The sequence below is a fragment of the Hyalella azteca genome, unplaced genomic scaffold (genome assembly GCF_000764305.2).
Source record: "Hyalella azteca isolate HAZT.00-mixed unplaced genomic scaffold, Hazt_2.0.2 contig7253, whole genome shotgun sequence".
Classification (NCBI taxonomy): Eukaryota; Metazoa; Arthropoda; class Malacostraca; order Amphipoda; family Hyalellidae; genus Hyalella; species Hyalella azteca.
The window spans coordinates 318498-334210 of NW_025937381.1; the positions used below are offsets into that span (position 1 = coordinate 318498).

The 15713-nt window shown below is 39.0% G+C and overlaps 1 protein-coding gene across 1 annotated transcript; it reads left to right on the forward strand.

Moving 5' to 3' along the window:
* The first annotated feature begins 2751 nt into the window (after positions 1-2751).
* LOC108664287 (SH3 domain-containing protein Dlish) lies at positions 2752-15443 on the forward strand. Its single transcript, XM_018150852.2, has 8 exons — positions 2752-2814; positions 5058-5266; positions 5646-5777; positions 5909-6035; positions 6965-7107; positions 9466-9655; positions 11710-11837; positions 13230-15443. The coding sequence occupies exons 1-8, from the start codon at positions 2766-2768 to the stop codon at positions 13392-13394; spliced, it is 1143 nt and encodes a 380-aa protein (XP_018006341.1). The 5' UTR covers positions 2752-2765; the 3' UTR covers positions 13395-15443.
* The last annotated feature ends 270 nt before the right edge of the window (positions 15444-15713 follow it).

Genomic DNA, 15713 nt, shown 5'->3' on the forward strand with positions numbered 1-15713 from the left:
TTTGATTCAACAGTGATGAGAAATGATAATATTCGTGCATAGAATTCGAAGTTTTACAGCGACTAAGACCATCACATTACATTTTACTGGAACGTACATTAATTCTTCCCACTTGAGAGGACGCAACGCCTGTAACGCATTTCGATGGATGCATGTTTTCCATTTCCGGAATTATCTCACTGTGATATACATCCAAATAAGTTTCTTGGTGAGAGTTGATTTCCTAAATGCTCAGAGTTTTTCTATTCCATCGTAAAATTTTACGAGTTTTCGTCCAGAACTTGATTTCGACCGGCCAAGAGAAGCGCTGTTTAACAGGTTAGAAAGTTAGTCTTCAGCGCGACAATCCAGGTTACAGCTGCTGGTCGCTCGTTCCGTGGGATGCTTTCTTTTCCGTGGATGAAAACTGCTATGCCTATTGTTGGACGACGACGCCAACCAACTGCCATTATGCAAAACTTAAATTTTTCATATTGTTGTGAGCGAAATTAAGTCACAAGCCAACACTGTTGGAGTAAATATTATTCACGTTCATATTATGGTGAGCTTGAATAGACAAGAACACAAATTTTAAACAAAAATCCTAACTAAAAACATTCATGAAGCCAACTTTAAGGAAAAATGAGCTTTCAAAAACGCACATAGTGACGAACTGACGCATAGCTCAAAATGGTTCGGCTCTTGCTTGACATTGCAGAACAAGTTCTAACGGTGTGAGATTCTTATTTATTTTGTATATATCAACTATAAGTACCGGAATACACACCAATACCGCATGCGATGTGCACGAATTCCTGGAAAAATTAATTAAACTCCCATTTCCCTTAGTGAGAGAAGACTTTCTTCACACCGGGCGTTGGTCAACAACTTTTTATTCGATCCTTGGGCAATGAATCCTGGCGGCTGAGATGTTGAGACCCCCCAGGGACCAGTAGAGCGAAAACCGCTCATCCTGCTGCTGTAATGAGCGCTGCCTTGCAACTTATTAGCCTGAAGTTCTAATACCCATATATTCAACATGGTTTCGATTTATGGTTAACCGAGTAGAATAATATTAGAGGATGTTAGAAGGAAAAAATGTTATGACATCAACTCATACGTGGAGTAGGATATAAATAAATTAAATCAATGACATTGATTTTAAAATTGAACTGCAACTTTTAAACAATTAAGCTAAATACAACTCTCTCCTTCTAATTTAGTTCCCTTACCTCCACGCTATCACCAGATCACTGAAAAAATTGCTTCAAGAGATTGGAAATTCCAAATGCCTAATTCATGAACGTTGATTGTTTATGTTGAATGTCGTTAGGAACACATTTTACTTATGAATTTAATTAAGATTTTATAAAGAAAGGCAAAAGATGTTTGCGGTGGCTAACCCAAAGCCGACACGCGCATAATTTTAACCTCAAGTAAACTCTAAGACGCGGCTAGATGTGACTAGGGTAATTTGGTGATAAATTCAAAGATAACTATCTAGTAATGTAGTGTGATTTCGTGAAGATTTATCCTAGGTTCTCACATCATTATCCCTACATTAGGTTTACTTTGGAAACACACATGTGCCATTGTAGCTCTGATTAAGTCTATACTCTAATTAGTCCAAAAACTACAAACTGTAATATTTTCAAAGATATACTCAATTTTCATAAGCATTTTACTTCTCTTCAAAACTTGATAGAGCTAGGAGTTCATTGGTTGATTTAAATCCATTTTATTCGACAATATAGTTTTAATCCTAAATTATTAAATTAATTTTGTTTCACTCAGTAAAGCAAAGTAACATTTAGGGTTTAATAAGCCTAAACAATGTTATATTTTAAAGAAATAACGATCAGTTAGCTTCGATCCCCAACTGGCAACAGTAAGCTTCGACCCCAACAAGGCAACAGTTAGCTCCGACCCCAACAAGGCAACAGTTAGCTTCGACCCCAACAAGACAACAGTTAGCTTCGACCCCAACAAGACAACAGTTAGCTTCGACCCCAACAAGACAACAGTTAGCTTCGACCCCAACAAGGCAACAGTTAGCTTCGACCCCCAACTGAACAACAGTTAGCTTCGACCCCAACTGGACAACAGTTAGCTTCGATCCTCAACTGGGCAACAGTTGGCTCCCACGCCATCAGATGCTTGAACTCAACTAAAAGCTAGTGACGCCCGCGGCGCTAGGCTGAGACGGCTTAATTTCGCTCGTATCTCCAGATTAGTGCTCTAGCTCATCGTAACTGTGAATTGTTGATAGTTGAGTGATTGGTAAACAATTGGTAAATTTCAATGCATTGAAGAAGGATTTTCTATAAACCGTTCTTATAACGGCTCTTTGGGACCAACCTTTGAGTCCAAGTCCAATTGTTGATAATATCATGTTTTAACTGTTGGTCACGGAATCCTACTGAAGGTATGACAAAGGGAAACTCATGTCTCGTCTGGACCGAGAAGAAGGGCACGGGTAAGACTGTAGGCATTACCTGAGAGCTTCAGTCGTGAAGCTGCGTGCTCTGCCCGCCCGACCGCCCATCCCCAAGCGGCTAGTCTCATTCTGGAATACAGCGTTGCCAAACCTCTCTTTTTTTTACGAATGTTTGAAAGGATTTATACCACGCTTGCTGTTAGAGTCATACAATTATCCTGTTTATTGTTAAATAATAAGCAAATTGATTTTATAAACATTTATTTCTGGACTTGAATTCGAAATCCGGAAATATATATGATTGCAGAGTGTGGCACATCAGCCGTAGTGTGCACTTCACTCGCCCAAGATGGCTTTTCTGTGCCCGGTTAGAATACGCAGGAATAAGAAAAAGAAGAGTAAGTTAGGGATAAAGCGAGAAAAATAGTGTTAAAATTTGCGTATGAGTCTATGAATAGCTGGTGATTATGTGGTTTTTGCACCTGAGGAGATTCAGAAAGGGAGTTCACTACGTCGATGGTTTACAACTTGAAAATGACAGGTTTCCCTTGTGTCTCCGGCAGAGCTGGGTGTAGTTGTCACTGCCAGTGCTTGTTGACAGGGCTATTTTCGCAGTTTTTGCCTTGTGAATTTCTATGATTAGCGGCTGAATATTTATTCTTACGTGCCCTTCAAGACACGGTGGAGTCAGTGTATCAAGATGCGTGATGTGACAGCACGAAAATAGAACGTGTGAAGGAAGATTCATGTTCACAATAATGCCTGCGGAGTAGGAGTGGTGTCCGTCCCGCACTTTCTTGTCATTTCCACCAAAAGTTTTCTGATAAAATTTCTTAAATTTTATTTTGAGTTTTACAATAATTTTAGATGGATTCACACACGTTGCACCAGGTCAATTGTGGTATATTTAAAGCGTCAACTTTTTATTTGTACGCAATTATTTTCATGTTGTGTGAGCCTCACCATCTGAGCAGCATCAGGACTACTTTCTTAATTGCAGCATGAATGGATGCCCTCGTTCATACCGTTAAACCTTTATTCCATCTTTTGATTCATCTTATTCATCTTGTTTTTGCGTCATCGAGCATTACGTTCAAAATGGCAATTTGAAGCAACAAATATACTTATTGAATCTTATATCTAGAATTCAATAAAAACATTCGTTTCGACTAAAATTTAGTTCGTTGAAAAGTAATTTAATCTAATATTTTTTACTTCAAGTTCAAATTTCACTGCGGTCGTGAGTTGGTTCACGATATTCAAGACTGAGCGGGGAATTTCTATTGAACATGAATAGGTAATTGCGCCTATAGCCATCACGATGGCTGGTTGATGTATTCACTCTTCACGATGGTTAGTCGGTGTATTCACCCTTCACGATGGTTGGTTGATGTATTCACCCTTCACGATGGTTGTCGATGTATCCACCCTTTACGATGGTTGGTTGATGTATTCACCCTTCACGATGGTTGGTTGATGTATTCGCCCTTCACGATGGTTGTCGATGTATCCACCCTTTACGATGGTTGGTTGATGTATTCACCCTCTACGATGGTTGGTTGATGTATCCACCCTTCACGATGGTTGGTCGATGTATTCACCTTTCACGATAGTATTTGATATATCTACCCTTTACGATGGTTGGTTGATGTATCCACCCTTCACGATGGTTGGTCGATGTATTCACCTTTCACGATAGTATTTGATATATCCACCCTTCACGATGGTTGGTTGATGTATTCACCCTTCACGATGGTTGGTCGATGTATTCACCCTTCACGACAGTTGGTCGATGGATTCAACATTCACGATGGTTGGATTGGTTGAATGCATCGATGGTTGGATTCGCGAAACATTATGAATGATCTCAGACCTCGGACTTTACTGGCAAAGAATTTTGGTGAACGGTCGAACTAAGACACGCGAACGTATTGGTAGTACACACGCTTGATGCGTAAATGCGTATAAATGTTCTTACACACGTGCGCAGCCAGTATGTTTACGAATGTTCGTACCAACGTGCTTTGCGTGTATGTTTGGAAGTATTCGTACACACGCGCATTGCGTGAGGACGAAGGATGACTTGCTAAATATGATGCCAACACGTTGATGTTCGTGAACGTAGATCACTTCTTACTAAGCGTCGAGGTTCCTTAATAAACGTTCTTATTAGATGCTCTTATGAAGAAAAATCTGCATAAAATTTGAGTTCAAAACTTGGACTCTTTTGTTTCCACGCGTTTTAACTTTATAAAATGTGGAAAATTAATGTTTTTAGCTATTTTATAGGACATTCGTGTTGCTTTCTTTTATTAAAATAATTCTATACTAATGATGATTGATGAATTATAAACAATAAATTCACGTTTTTTGGCGTTAATTACTGAGATAAAATTCGATTATTCGATTTCTTTATTATTATTAGAGGCCTTTAAATTTGAATTTGAGGAAAAAGGAGTCTGATCTCACTAAATTTACACTAATGGTGCAATTTATAAAAAATAAGAAATTGAAAAGTTAGGAGTAAACTGTTTAAGTAAAGTAAAATTTTTATGTAAATTGTAATTGTAAAGTAAATTGTCGAGGTTCTAGCTGTGCACTGTTGATATTGATATCCTCCAAGTGATATTTCCCCCTGTAGCAGCCACTACGAGCGGCTATGCCTCAGAAGGGGACGAGAAGCCCCCCCGCAACCCCGGCCTGGGGCGCATCACGGGGTCTGCCTCCATCGAGACCCTCGTCAGGGTGGGGCTCGAGAAGGAAGCCGGTCTGTCCCCCGACAGCAAGATGGTCGTCGTGCAGGACTTCACTCCTTGTGTCGACGATGAACTTGAAGTCAAAAGGGGCAGTGTGAGTAAGGGACCTGAGTAAATGATGAACTATAGGTCAAAAGAAACAGAGTGAGTATGGAACTTGCGTGTAGGTTGAACTGGAAGTCCAAAGGGCAACGTTAATATGGGACTTGTATGGAGGATAAATTGACGATTAAATTAAATATAGCAGCGTGAGTATGGTGTTTGTATTAACGACAAAGTAGAACTTTTAAGAGGCTTTAGACCAAAACTAAAGAATCGATTCGGTTAGTTTATAAATCGTGTAGATTGCAAACTCGAAGTGATCTAAGTTTATCGATTGCCTTAAAAAGAGTCGATTCGGTATTATATTGCTATTATAATGTACCATCGCTTTACCTATTGCCCTCAACTATATGCATTCTCTATCGCTTCAGGTGGTGAACGTTCTATACCAAGAGAACGATTGGGTCTACGTGATATCAGAAGCGGGCGAGCAAGAAGGGTTCATACCACACACATATTGCGTTCCTCTGTCTCAGAGGCCGGCGAGTCTCAGCATACATAAGGTGAGACATACATACATGCATCCAGCTGCTCGCTATCACCCATTGCATCCATAATTTACAACTGTCATCTAGAATTATTTGGCTCCACTTTGAAAGCAAAAAAATGAATGAAATGAATTTAAATTATTCAGACGAAGAAAATGCCGCGAGACGCCGTGCCGGACGTGGGAGGCTCCACCGTGGACACGGACCACAACACCACACTGGGGACCAACTCCGTGGGCGGTCCCAGGAGATGCGATTCTTTGTATGACTTCGGTTAGTGATTATTTTAACGTGGAATATTTTAACTTGGATAAAATATGAATAAGAATTATTTTAATCTTTCTTAATTCTAATGTTAAATTAATGGCTCAAAGAGTTTGTGTGAAAAGTACTGTCGCACGACGAGCTGGTAATGCAAACTAAATCAATAAGAAATAGTCCAGTGGATTATTATAAAACTAACGGGTTGTAAATATGAAGATATGACAGTATTTAGTGCCGTAGCATTTATCACAAAAAAATAATCGGGATTTATTGATGTTTACTTACTAATACCAACAATGCTGTACAAAATAAATGAATTCGGGTTATACAGCAGCGGTCGCGGGAATGAGTTTCTGAATAAATAGTAGCATGCAATGTCGTAACTGTCTCCAAGCCTGTCATTCCTGGAGCTGATAAAAAATAATCAGGTATTCATTCTCCAATAAATCTTGTCATTCACAGACTTGTTTAAGAAAACAATATCTATTTGATAAAAGGAAGCGTAAGTTTCTTCTCAGCAGCAGCGCTGAAACAACGATGAAGAACCCGATGTTATGGAATATTATATATGTATTCTGAACGCCCCTCGTCGAAGATATCCAATGACGTCGAAGAAAAATTAATTAGGAAATCAATGTTTCTCTCGCATGTTGATAATTGTTTACCCCATACCATAACACCAGACACGTTTTTTTAAACGGTTTTATATTATATTTGTACTTACGTTTCTAATTAGTTTTTGAATTACGTTTTTAGTATAACATTTTTTAACTTCAAGCCTTGTTTTTTATTCAGACACGATTCTAATTAGTTTTTAAATTATGTTTTAGTAACATTTTTAACTTCAAGCGTTGTTTTTTATTCAGACACGTTTCTAATTAGTTTTTTAATTATGTTTTAGTAACATTTTTTAACTTCAAGCGTTGTTTTTTATTCAGACAACCCGGCGCTGGTGAACTCTGACAACGACAGCTACGGTAACGGCAACAGACTGAAGGCCGGCGTCGCGCAGGGCAACAGAGCGTCCGACTCGTCTCTGCAGAGCGCCTCCCACACGCCTGAGATCCATCCTTTCTTTAAGGTGTCCTATCAATACTATCTTGATTATCCATACTGTTACAGTATGTTGTAACATACCTTACATACAATACTGTTCATTACAGTATGTTGTAACATACATCTCTTGATTGTCCATACTGTTACAGTATGTTGTAACATGTTGTAACATACTGTACATACATTACATACTGTACATTACAGTATGTTGTAACATACATCTCTTGATTATCCATACTGTTGATTATATATCTCGAATAATTTATAAAAAAGAAATGATAAAAACAATTTCCTCAATAAAAACATAGAATCGCAAAAAAGTAGTTATCGGAGTAACTCAGCATTTTCTTTGTTTTAAAATGCTTTGTTATTTTGCGATTTATGAATACTAATGACATATTCATAATTAAATATAATTCACTCTCCTTGATGGGAGCACAACGCACGAGGCTAACGTCTACCTTGAAAATTTCGTCTTTAGTTTGGGTTCGATGTATGATCTCAATTAGTTTGCGTTGAAACGTCCTAATAGATTTCAGTGTTAAATTATGCTCTCTGTCATTATGTAAGCAATAAATTATATTAATTATATCTGTTTTTCCATAAATTATCTTTCGAAGTTAATCTTGAAAAAATATTTTCTAAAAATATTTTTCTCATCATACAGATATTAAATAGGTTGAGAGGGCTCGAAAAAAACATGGACTGAAATTTAATACATTTGCATTTATGATAGATTGGAATTACCCCAAAAAGTAACATTCAATAATTATGCACTGAAATATAATCTCCCAAGGAAAATGATATTCCACCTGAAACATTCGGTGGAGAAAATTTCCCCATTTAATTAGTTCGAAAGATTTTCCTCAGGTCTTGCATTTTTCCCCCAATTAGCTATTATAAACTTCAATCACAACCTTCTCAAATTAAAACTCTGTAGTTTTGTCTCGGAAATTTTTCATTAATAGGGATATAAGAGAGGCGACGCCAAAAAAACGGACTGATTTTTTAAAATTTGTTTATGTATTCAACTCTTCTTTTAAAATTTGATGGAGTGAACCCCAGCAAATGTGTGACTGGGGACTAGGAACTGTCCCAGTCACTTGGGACAGCTCCGCTAGTTCTTCAATACTTCTACGTCGATCTTCAAAATTTGGTACCTAATTTTCTTAACATTTTCTTGAGTGCGTTAAGTAGAAGGACGACTTGAGCGAGGTTGGTCGTCAATTGACATTTCCTCTTTTTTGAAGCGATAAAATCGCTCAAAGACTTGCGTTCTCCCCATAGCATCATCTGCGTAGGCTGTCTGTAGAATTTCCTCTTCAGTTTTTCACTGAAGAAAGCAAAATTTGATGGCAGCACGGTGCTCACGAAAATCAGACATCACCAAAAAACGAAGAGGGTACAAAAAAAATTTGTGATGATGGTATATGCGGCCATCTAGGGCAGCAATGCGTGGCACACTAGCTGATGAATGTCAGTAGCATATGCACATATTGGCAGGATGCGGTACTACCAAAGCTTCACCCACCACACATGCAGTCCGGTTTTTTTGGGTCGCCCCTCGTAAACTGTGCAGAATAGCTTGTTGCTTTTGGGAGATCCTGTCCTTTTTGTATTTTCTATTGTATTTGTTAAACAATTCAAGTGGCAATCACTTTCGAAAAACACTTTTCTTCAATTTCGAAAATCCTTTTCCATCAATTACGGTGTTGCTTTAATTTGTGACTTGAACCCAGCGGGCCACAATACTGATCTGTTCTGTTCGAATTTTTATGTAGATTTTTTAGGGCCTCAAATTTTTGCGATTAATCTTCTAAGTTCTTCTTGTTTATTGCATTGATCGATGGCGCAGATCCCAGTGGGCTTCTACATCGCTCTCTCCTCTTCGAATTTCCTTGATATGTAGGTTCTTGTATCACCTTTAATTTGTGTAACTAATTTCCTAATTTCTTATTGTTTATTGTATGGTTGGAGGCGCAGAACACAACGGGCCTCATTACGCAAATTTTTCACATAGATTTTTCAACACCTCAAATTTCTGCTTCAAATTTTATATTTATTGCATGGGTTGGTGACGCAGAAACCAGCGGACCGCAACACACAAATGTTTTATGTAAATTTTGCAACACGTCTAATTTCTGTAGTAAATTTTATATTGATTGCATTGGTTGGTGACGCAGAAACCAGCGGATCGCAACACACAAATTTTTTCTGTAAAATTTTCAACACCTCTAATTTCTGTAATAAATTTTATATTTATTGCATTGGTTGGTGGCGCAGAACCCAGCGGACCGCAAAACACAAATTTTTTATTTAAAATTTTCAACACGTCTAATTTTTGCAATAAATTTTATTTTGATTACATTGGTTGGTGGCGCAGAACCCAGCAGGCCACTACATCGTGCTGTACACGTTCATCGCCCGCGACGAGAACGACGTGAGCGTAGAGCGCGGCGAGTTCGTGACGGTCCTTAACAGGGAGGACCCCGACTGGTACTGGGTGCTCAGGTCTGATGGGCAGGAGGGCTTCGTGCCTTCAGGCTTCGTATATCCCGCAGATGTTATTCAAGGTGGGTCACAAATGGGCGAATTTGAATAGCCATGTGTTGAAATTAACTCTTAACTTAGTATATATGATTACGACTGCACTGCATTGAGTTAAGGATAGAATATACGGATGCTTTCAACTCATTTACGGTTTGAATATGCATGCTCTGTACTGGATTAAGGTTTGGACACGAATATTCTCAACTCAGTTGAAGTTACTTAGAGAAGATCTGTGTTTAATGTTCTCAATACAGATCTTCTCTAATGAATTAAGGTTAAGACACGGATACTATCAACCTAGCTAAGGTTAGAATGTTGATGATGTTACAGATGAACGTATCGAAAGAAGTCATTTTCTGGAGAGACAAACTTCAGATCAAAGTGGAAAGCCCCTCAAAAATGTCCATCACCAAAAACTGGATAGCTTTCAGAATTTTATTTTGAAAAACATACAAAATTAGCTATATTAGATTAACTCAATCCAGCACTATAACTGCACCAACATCTCAAAATTTTAAATTGTTTACAAAAAACATTGGTTTAACTGGCGCCCAAAACCAAACTGGCGCTTCATTTGGAGTCACTTCCCACTGCTGCCTTCGAATCGGGGAAGGTCAGAAGGTTGTGGCCATGCATCCTGTACCCAAAATGTATCCACAGATTAAAATTTTTGGCGTTCAAGTCAGGTGAAAGAGACGACGATTCTGATTCACCCCAGCTGCTGAGCTGTCGGTCAAAGAAACTTTACTGTAGCCACGTCAACGATTTGTATCAATCGTGCCAATAATTCATGAAAAAACATTAAAGGTCCCCGACTACCCTTCTTCTTAATTAGCGTAATTTGCAGTCGCTTCCATGACCGACTGAACTGCTGTAATTGCGACCTGAAGTCGTCGCCGCATTCACTGGACTTGAACGCAGTAGCTTTATATCCCTGGGGTCGGCCTTAGGTGCAATCCCCTCCGGAAATATATATAGATGATCCGGCGACAATCTTTAGACCGTCTCTGAATTGAAAGCATCAATCACAGCAGCAATATTAGTGACCTCTTCAAATAGAAAATTAAGATCATATTGTCCAAATAGTAACACACTTTCTGCATGCAGTGCTGAGTAGCATTTTTTTGACGGAAGAAACTGGTTAAGGATGACCCAGAAATGGGCAAAAATCCGTCGCTTTTAGGACAAAGCCTCACTCATTGCTCTGAGTGCACGGGAAGGATGTGGAAGGGCCTTCAACAGCGGGATAATTCATTCAAAATAGAAAATTTGATCGGCAGTTGAATTAAAGATATTTTTATAGACTTGAAACCTAGGTAGTGTCTGTTACATAGACTGAAGAGACCTAATGCTGCTGAAATTTGTTTTATCTATACGTAACATTTTGCTATTTTTTTCCTTATCGATTGGTGTTGTTTGCAAAGTTAGTATATGATCTGATGAAATTCATAGCTTACCTCGCTGCGTAACACGATTCTGACAATTATTTTACTCAATATTGAAGTGAATGTGCAGGTTTAGTTTCAACACCAAGAGCTTCCTTTGTCTCGTAAATTTTATTCTCAGTTCTAGAATACTTGTGTTAAAAATCTTAAACATTCTGGCCTTGAAAAGGTATAGAATATTTTGTATATCCGTCGTTATACTAAAAGAAATCGAGTTTAAATTCTCATTCGTCATTATGTTAAGGAAAGTGTTAGACAAAATTTCGGAGAACAAATTAATGTTTGTCTTTAAATATATTTTCGATTGGTTGTAGTTTTGATGTATTGCTATAAAATAGTCGAATAAGGCCCCCTTTTTTAATTATTCATTGTGTAAAGATTAACTCTACGCATTATTACTACATTCGAGTTATATTTATCGTATATTATAGTTATATATAGTCCAGATGCACATATTCGGCACATATTCGTATCATCAGCAACCATGCTTGCTTTTTGTCAACATAAATTATTAAATTTAATAAATTAGATAAATATTTGTAAATAAATATTAATTTTTTGTTATAATACAAGTAATGCACGCATTATCTTCCTCTAATTCAGCACCGATTTCATCGTAATGTTTCTCGTAGACCACCTGCAGAGTGGGGGCAGTGGGGGCGGAGTGGGGGGCAGTGGGGAGACCCCCCCTCTGGGGGAGGTGGGAGGTGATTATAAGGTGGGGCTGGGTGATTATAAGGTGGGGCTAGGTGATTATAAGGTGGGCTGGGTGATTATAAGGTGGGGCTGGGTGATTATAAGTTGGGACTGGGTGATTATAAGGTGAGCTGGGTGATTATAAGGTGGGCTGTGTGATTATAAGGTGAGCTGGGTGATTATAAGGTGGGCTGGGTGATTATAAGATGGGCTGGGTGATTATAAGGTGGGCTGGGTGATTATAAGGTGGGGCTGGGTGATTATAAGGTGGGGCTGGGTGATTATAAGTTGGGACTGGGTGATTATAAGGTGAGCTGGGTGATTATAAGGTGGGCTGGGTGATTATAAGGTGGGACTGTGTGATTATAAGGTGGGATTGTACGGTTATAAGGTGGGATGTACGGTTATAAGGTGGGATTGTACGGTTATAAGGTGGGATTGTACGGTTATAAGGTGGGGTTGCGTGATTATGAGAAGTTATTTTTTTTCATCAAAATGTAAGATTTCATGATTAACATGAATCTTCAATAATTTGAAGTTCATGTCGTACTTTTTTATCGGCATTCGTAGTGCTCGGTGACTAAAAAAAAGTATTTGCTTATATCGAGCCCTGATTCTCCGTAGCTTTCAGTTACACGTAGTAACAATGTGAACTATAACAACTCTCTGGTCTGTCGACATCAAATGGATTTCTAATCAAGTTTTTCGACATCAAATGGATTTCTAATCAAGTTTTTCTTGGCTGCGGCGCACTTTAGTGGTTTTGGTGTCATTTTTTTCGCATGACACCTCGACCTTACACGACGACGCGTGTACTCTAACCTCGGCATACCTCAAATGTTTGTCGACCAGGTCAGGGCAATTGTGCAATGTTTTTCTGCACCTTTGGCTGGTTTGTCCACGGTCTTGACGATACGTTAGTGCTAGTTAGTATAATTACCTGGAAAAACTCAACTGTTTCAATCGTTCCGATGGAATAGTTAAATTGCATAACAATTCAGGTTCATTTTTTTCCTGGCTACAGTACGCGTTCACTTTTCATATTTCTTTTGTTCGTGTAGGCTGAGGCTTCAGATGAGTTTTGTTCTTACTTTTTATCAGTAAGTGCATTTTCAGAGAGGATATTTTAAAATTTTTCCTTTTCATTGAAATTATACCTTAATTTGTCTAAATTACAGCCTGAGTGTATTTCTTTGCATTACTTTTGTTTGTGCAGTCCACGACCTGGGACGACATGTCTGCAACGGTGTATGAATATCTTTGTATATTCATACACCGAGAATAATCACAGAATATAATATAATATGAATATCTTATATACCGGTATATAAGATATATAATATCTTAGATGTAATTTCTTATATAATATGCATGAATATCTTATATTCACTAATATATTAGCTTTAATTTTTCCTACGTCTTTTTATACTCAGATATTTTGCATATGTTTGTATAGGCGCAGGCCCCGGACGACCTGTCGGTGCGGCGTGGGGACTGGATATACGCAGACCTCAGCAACCAGACGGTGGACGGTTGGCTGTGGGCGTTCGCCCCCAAGACCCGCAAGTGCGGCTTCATCCCTAAAGCCTACGCCAGACCCCCGGCCATGACGTCACTGTGACGTCAGACCCCCCGGCCATGACGTCACTGTGAAGTCAGACCCCCAGCCATGACGTCACTGTGAAGTCAGACCCCCAGCCATGACGTCACTGTGACGTCAGACAACCGAACATGACGTCACTGTGACGTCAGACCCCCGGCCATGACGTCACTGTGACGTCAGACCCCCGGCCATGACGTCACTGTGACGTCAGACCCCCCAGCCATGATGTCACTGTGAAGTCAGACCCCCGGCCATGACGTCACTGTGACGCTCTCAACTGTAGATTACTGTACAGTCAACGTAACTGCGAGCTTTCCCCATGAAGGCTGCGTGTAGACTTCTTTGAAGCCGAATGTGATTTTAACAATATTTTAAGATGAGCCTTTATTACATAACCTGTAATAGAAATGTGAAGCCTGCAACGGGCGCGACTAAAAGATTGCAGCTCAAGACTCTGGACTTATGTGCCGTCTTCGAGTGTAAGTCGAGTTCTGTTTCTTGGGCTCATGCATGTTGTTCGATATTTTGTGATAAAAAAAATTGCGATAGAGTGTGAAACTTGCGGTATTTGCTGAATGTGTATTGATATATTTTCTGTGCCAGCTTGCTTTTGAGCGCGCTGCGTGCCGTGATGCGTGGTGCAATCTGTGGTGCTAACACAAATTTCGGTGCGCAACGTATTAATGATCTAGTGTTATCAGAAAGGCTGATAACTTATGAAGATGTTGTGTGTATCTCCTGCGAAACTAATGTTATCCTACAATCGTATGGCTCGAAAATGTCGGCCCTTCGCTTACGAGAAAACATATAATAATATTTTATGAATTACGGTACTCGATATTATTAATGATCATTGGATTTAAGCTATCCTGCTCGGAAATAATACGAACATAAAACATATCGTAGAAAGAAAAGCAACGCTTTGAATCGCTTTGAATATATTTAGTTGTGCATAATTTATTATCAGTGCCTTATCAGTCGAAGAAACAAAGAGCTACAATCATGAGTAACTCACGTACTGTGATCACGCGTACGAATAGCACGCATACAAGCTGTTCATTTCTGTAGTCTCGTATCGGAGGGAGATGTCGTGTGATCATTTGAACAGATGTCGTGTTGAACAGATCTCCGTGTAACGGTTTTGTGATGGCTTACAATATTAAGTGATGATTTAAATAGAGAACTTTCTAATAAGCAAGAGCACTTGGAAAATGGTCATATGTGCGTTACGACCGGTTAGACTTTAGAGGACATCTCTCTAGCGTATATATGTAACTGCGCATGTTTTTGTTTCACTGTTAAGGTAGTTGCTAAGGAATGTTGTATGATAAAATTTTAAGATATTATCTTCGACGATAACGAGTCTTCGGTCACTGAAATTGACGAGGTTATCAAACTTATCAGTGAAGCCTTGCAAAGCTATGAGTATTGTATTGTTAATTTTTCTCTAGTGCTTCATGTTCAAAGGTTACGCAAAGTCTGTGCTCGTGGAACTTAAAAAACTTGAGTTTTTTCAAAATTGAAGTATTGACTGGTGCTGCTATGAAGCCGATATCGCCTTCGACTACGGAATTTCCCATCGTGTTTGTGTGGTGGTGATGCCCTCAGTTTTGTGTGGTGGTGATGCCCTCAGTTTTGTGTGGTGGCGATGCCCTCAGTTTTGTGTGGTGCTGATGCCCTCAGTTTTGTGTGGTGGCGATGCCCTCAGTTTTGTGTTGTGGTGATGCCCTCAGGTTGTGTGTTTGAGTTCCCAAAAATCGATTTTAGGAAACGATAATGGTTGCATTACATGCAGCTTCAGGGGCGAACTGCATGTGTGGCGCAGGATCTGCATTAATTTAAATAAATAAATTAATGTCTCTGTGTTTGATTAACGAGATTCACAATAATTGCTTGTGTGCGTGTTTAATTAGTAGTCAATTGAAAGTACTATGTAAAAAATCATTAGATGTCTGACCCTTTACGGTCATTAAAAAAAACTGCTCTTAAAAGATATCATTCCATATGTACGTGTGCCACGATAGTTGTCTAAATAAATGTTATTCTTAATTAAACAATCTGCTCTTTGTTTTTTTATTCATCATACTAAAGTTTGGATTTTTAGCTCCACTTTGGGTATTTTTGATCGATGTCAAGAGGTGACCAACGTACGTAGCCTGCATGTCCTTATATTTTGTACCAGGAATTACCCCCAAGTTCTTTTTAGCGCATTTTCTTATTTATGGAAAAAATGCCCTGTTGTGCTCGCCATGTCCGTCCGTCTGTCCGTCCGTGACTTCATGTTTTCGTCGACGAGAAAATGCGCTCTCTGTCACTCACTGCAGTGGGTACTGAGTT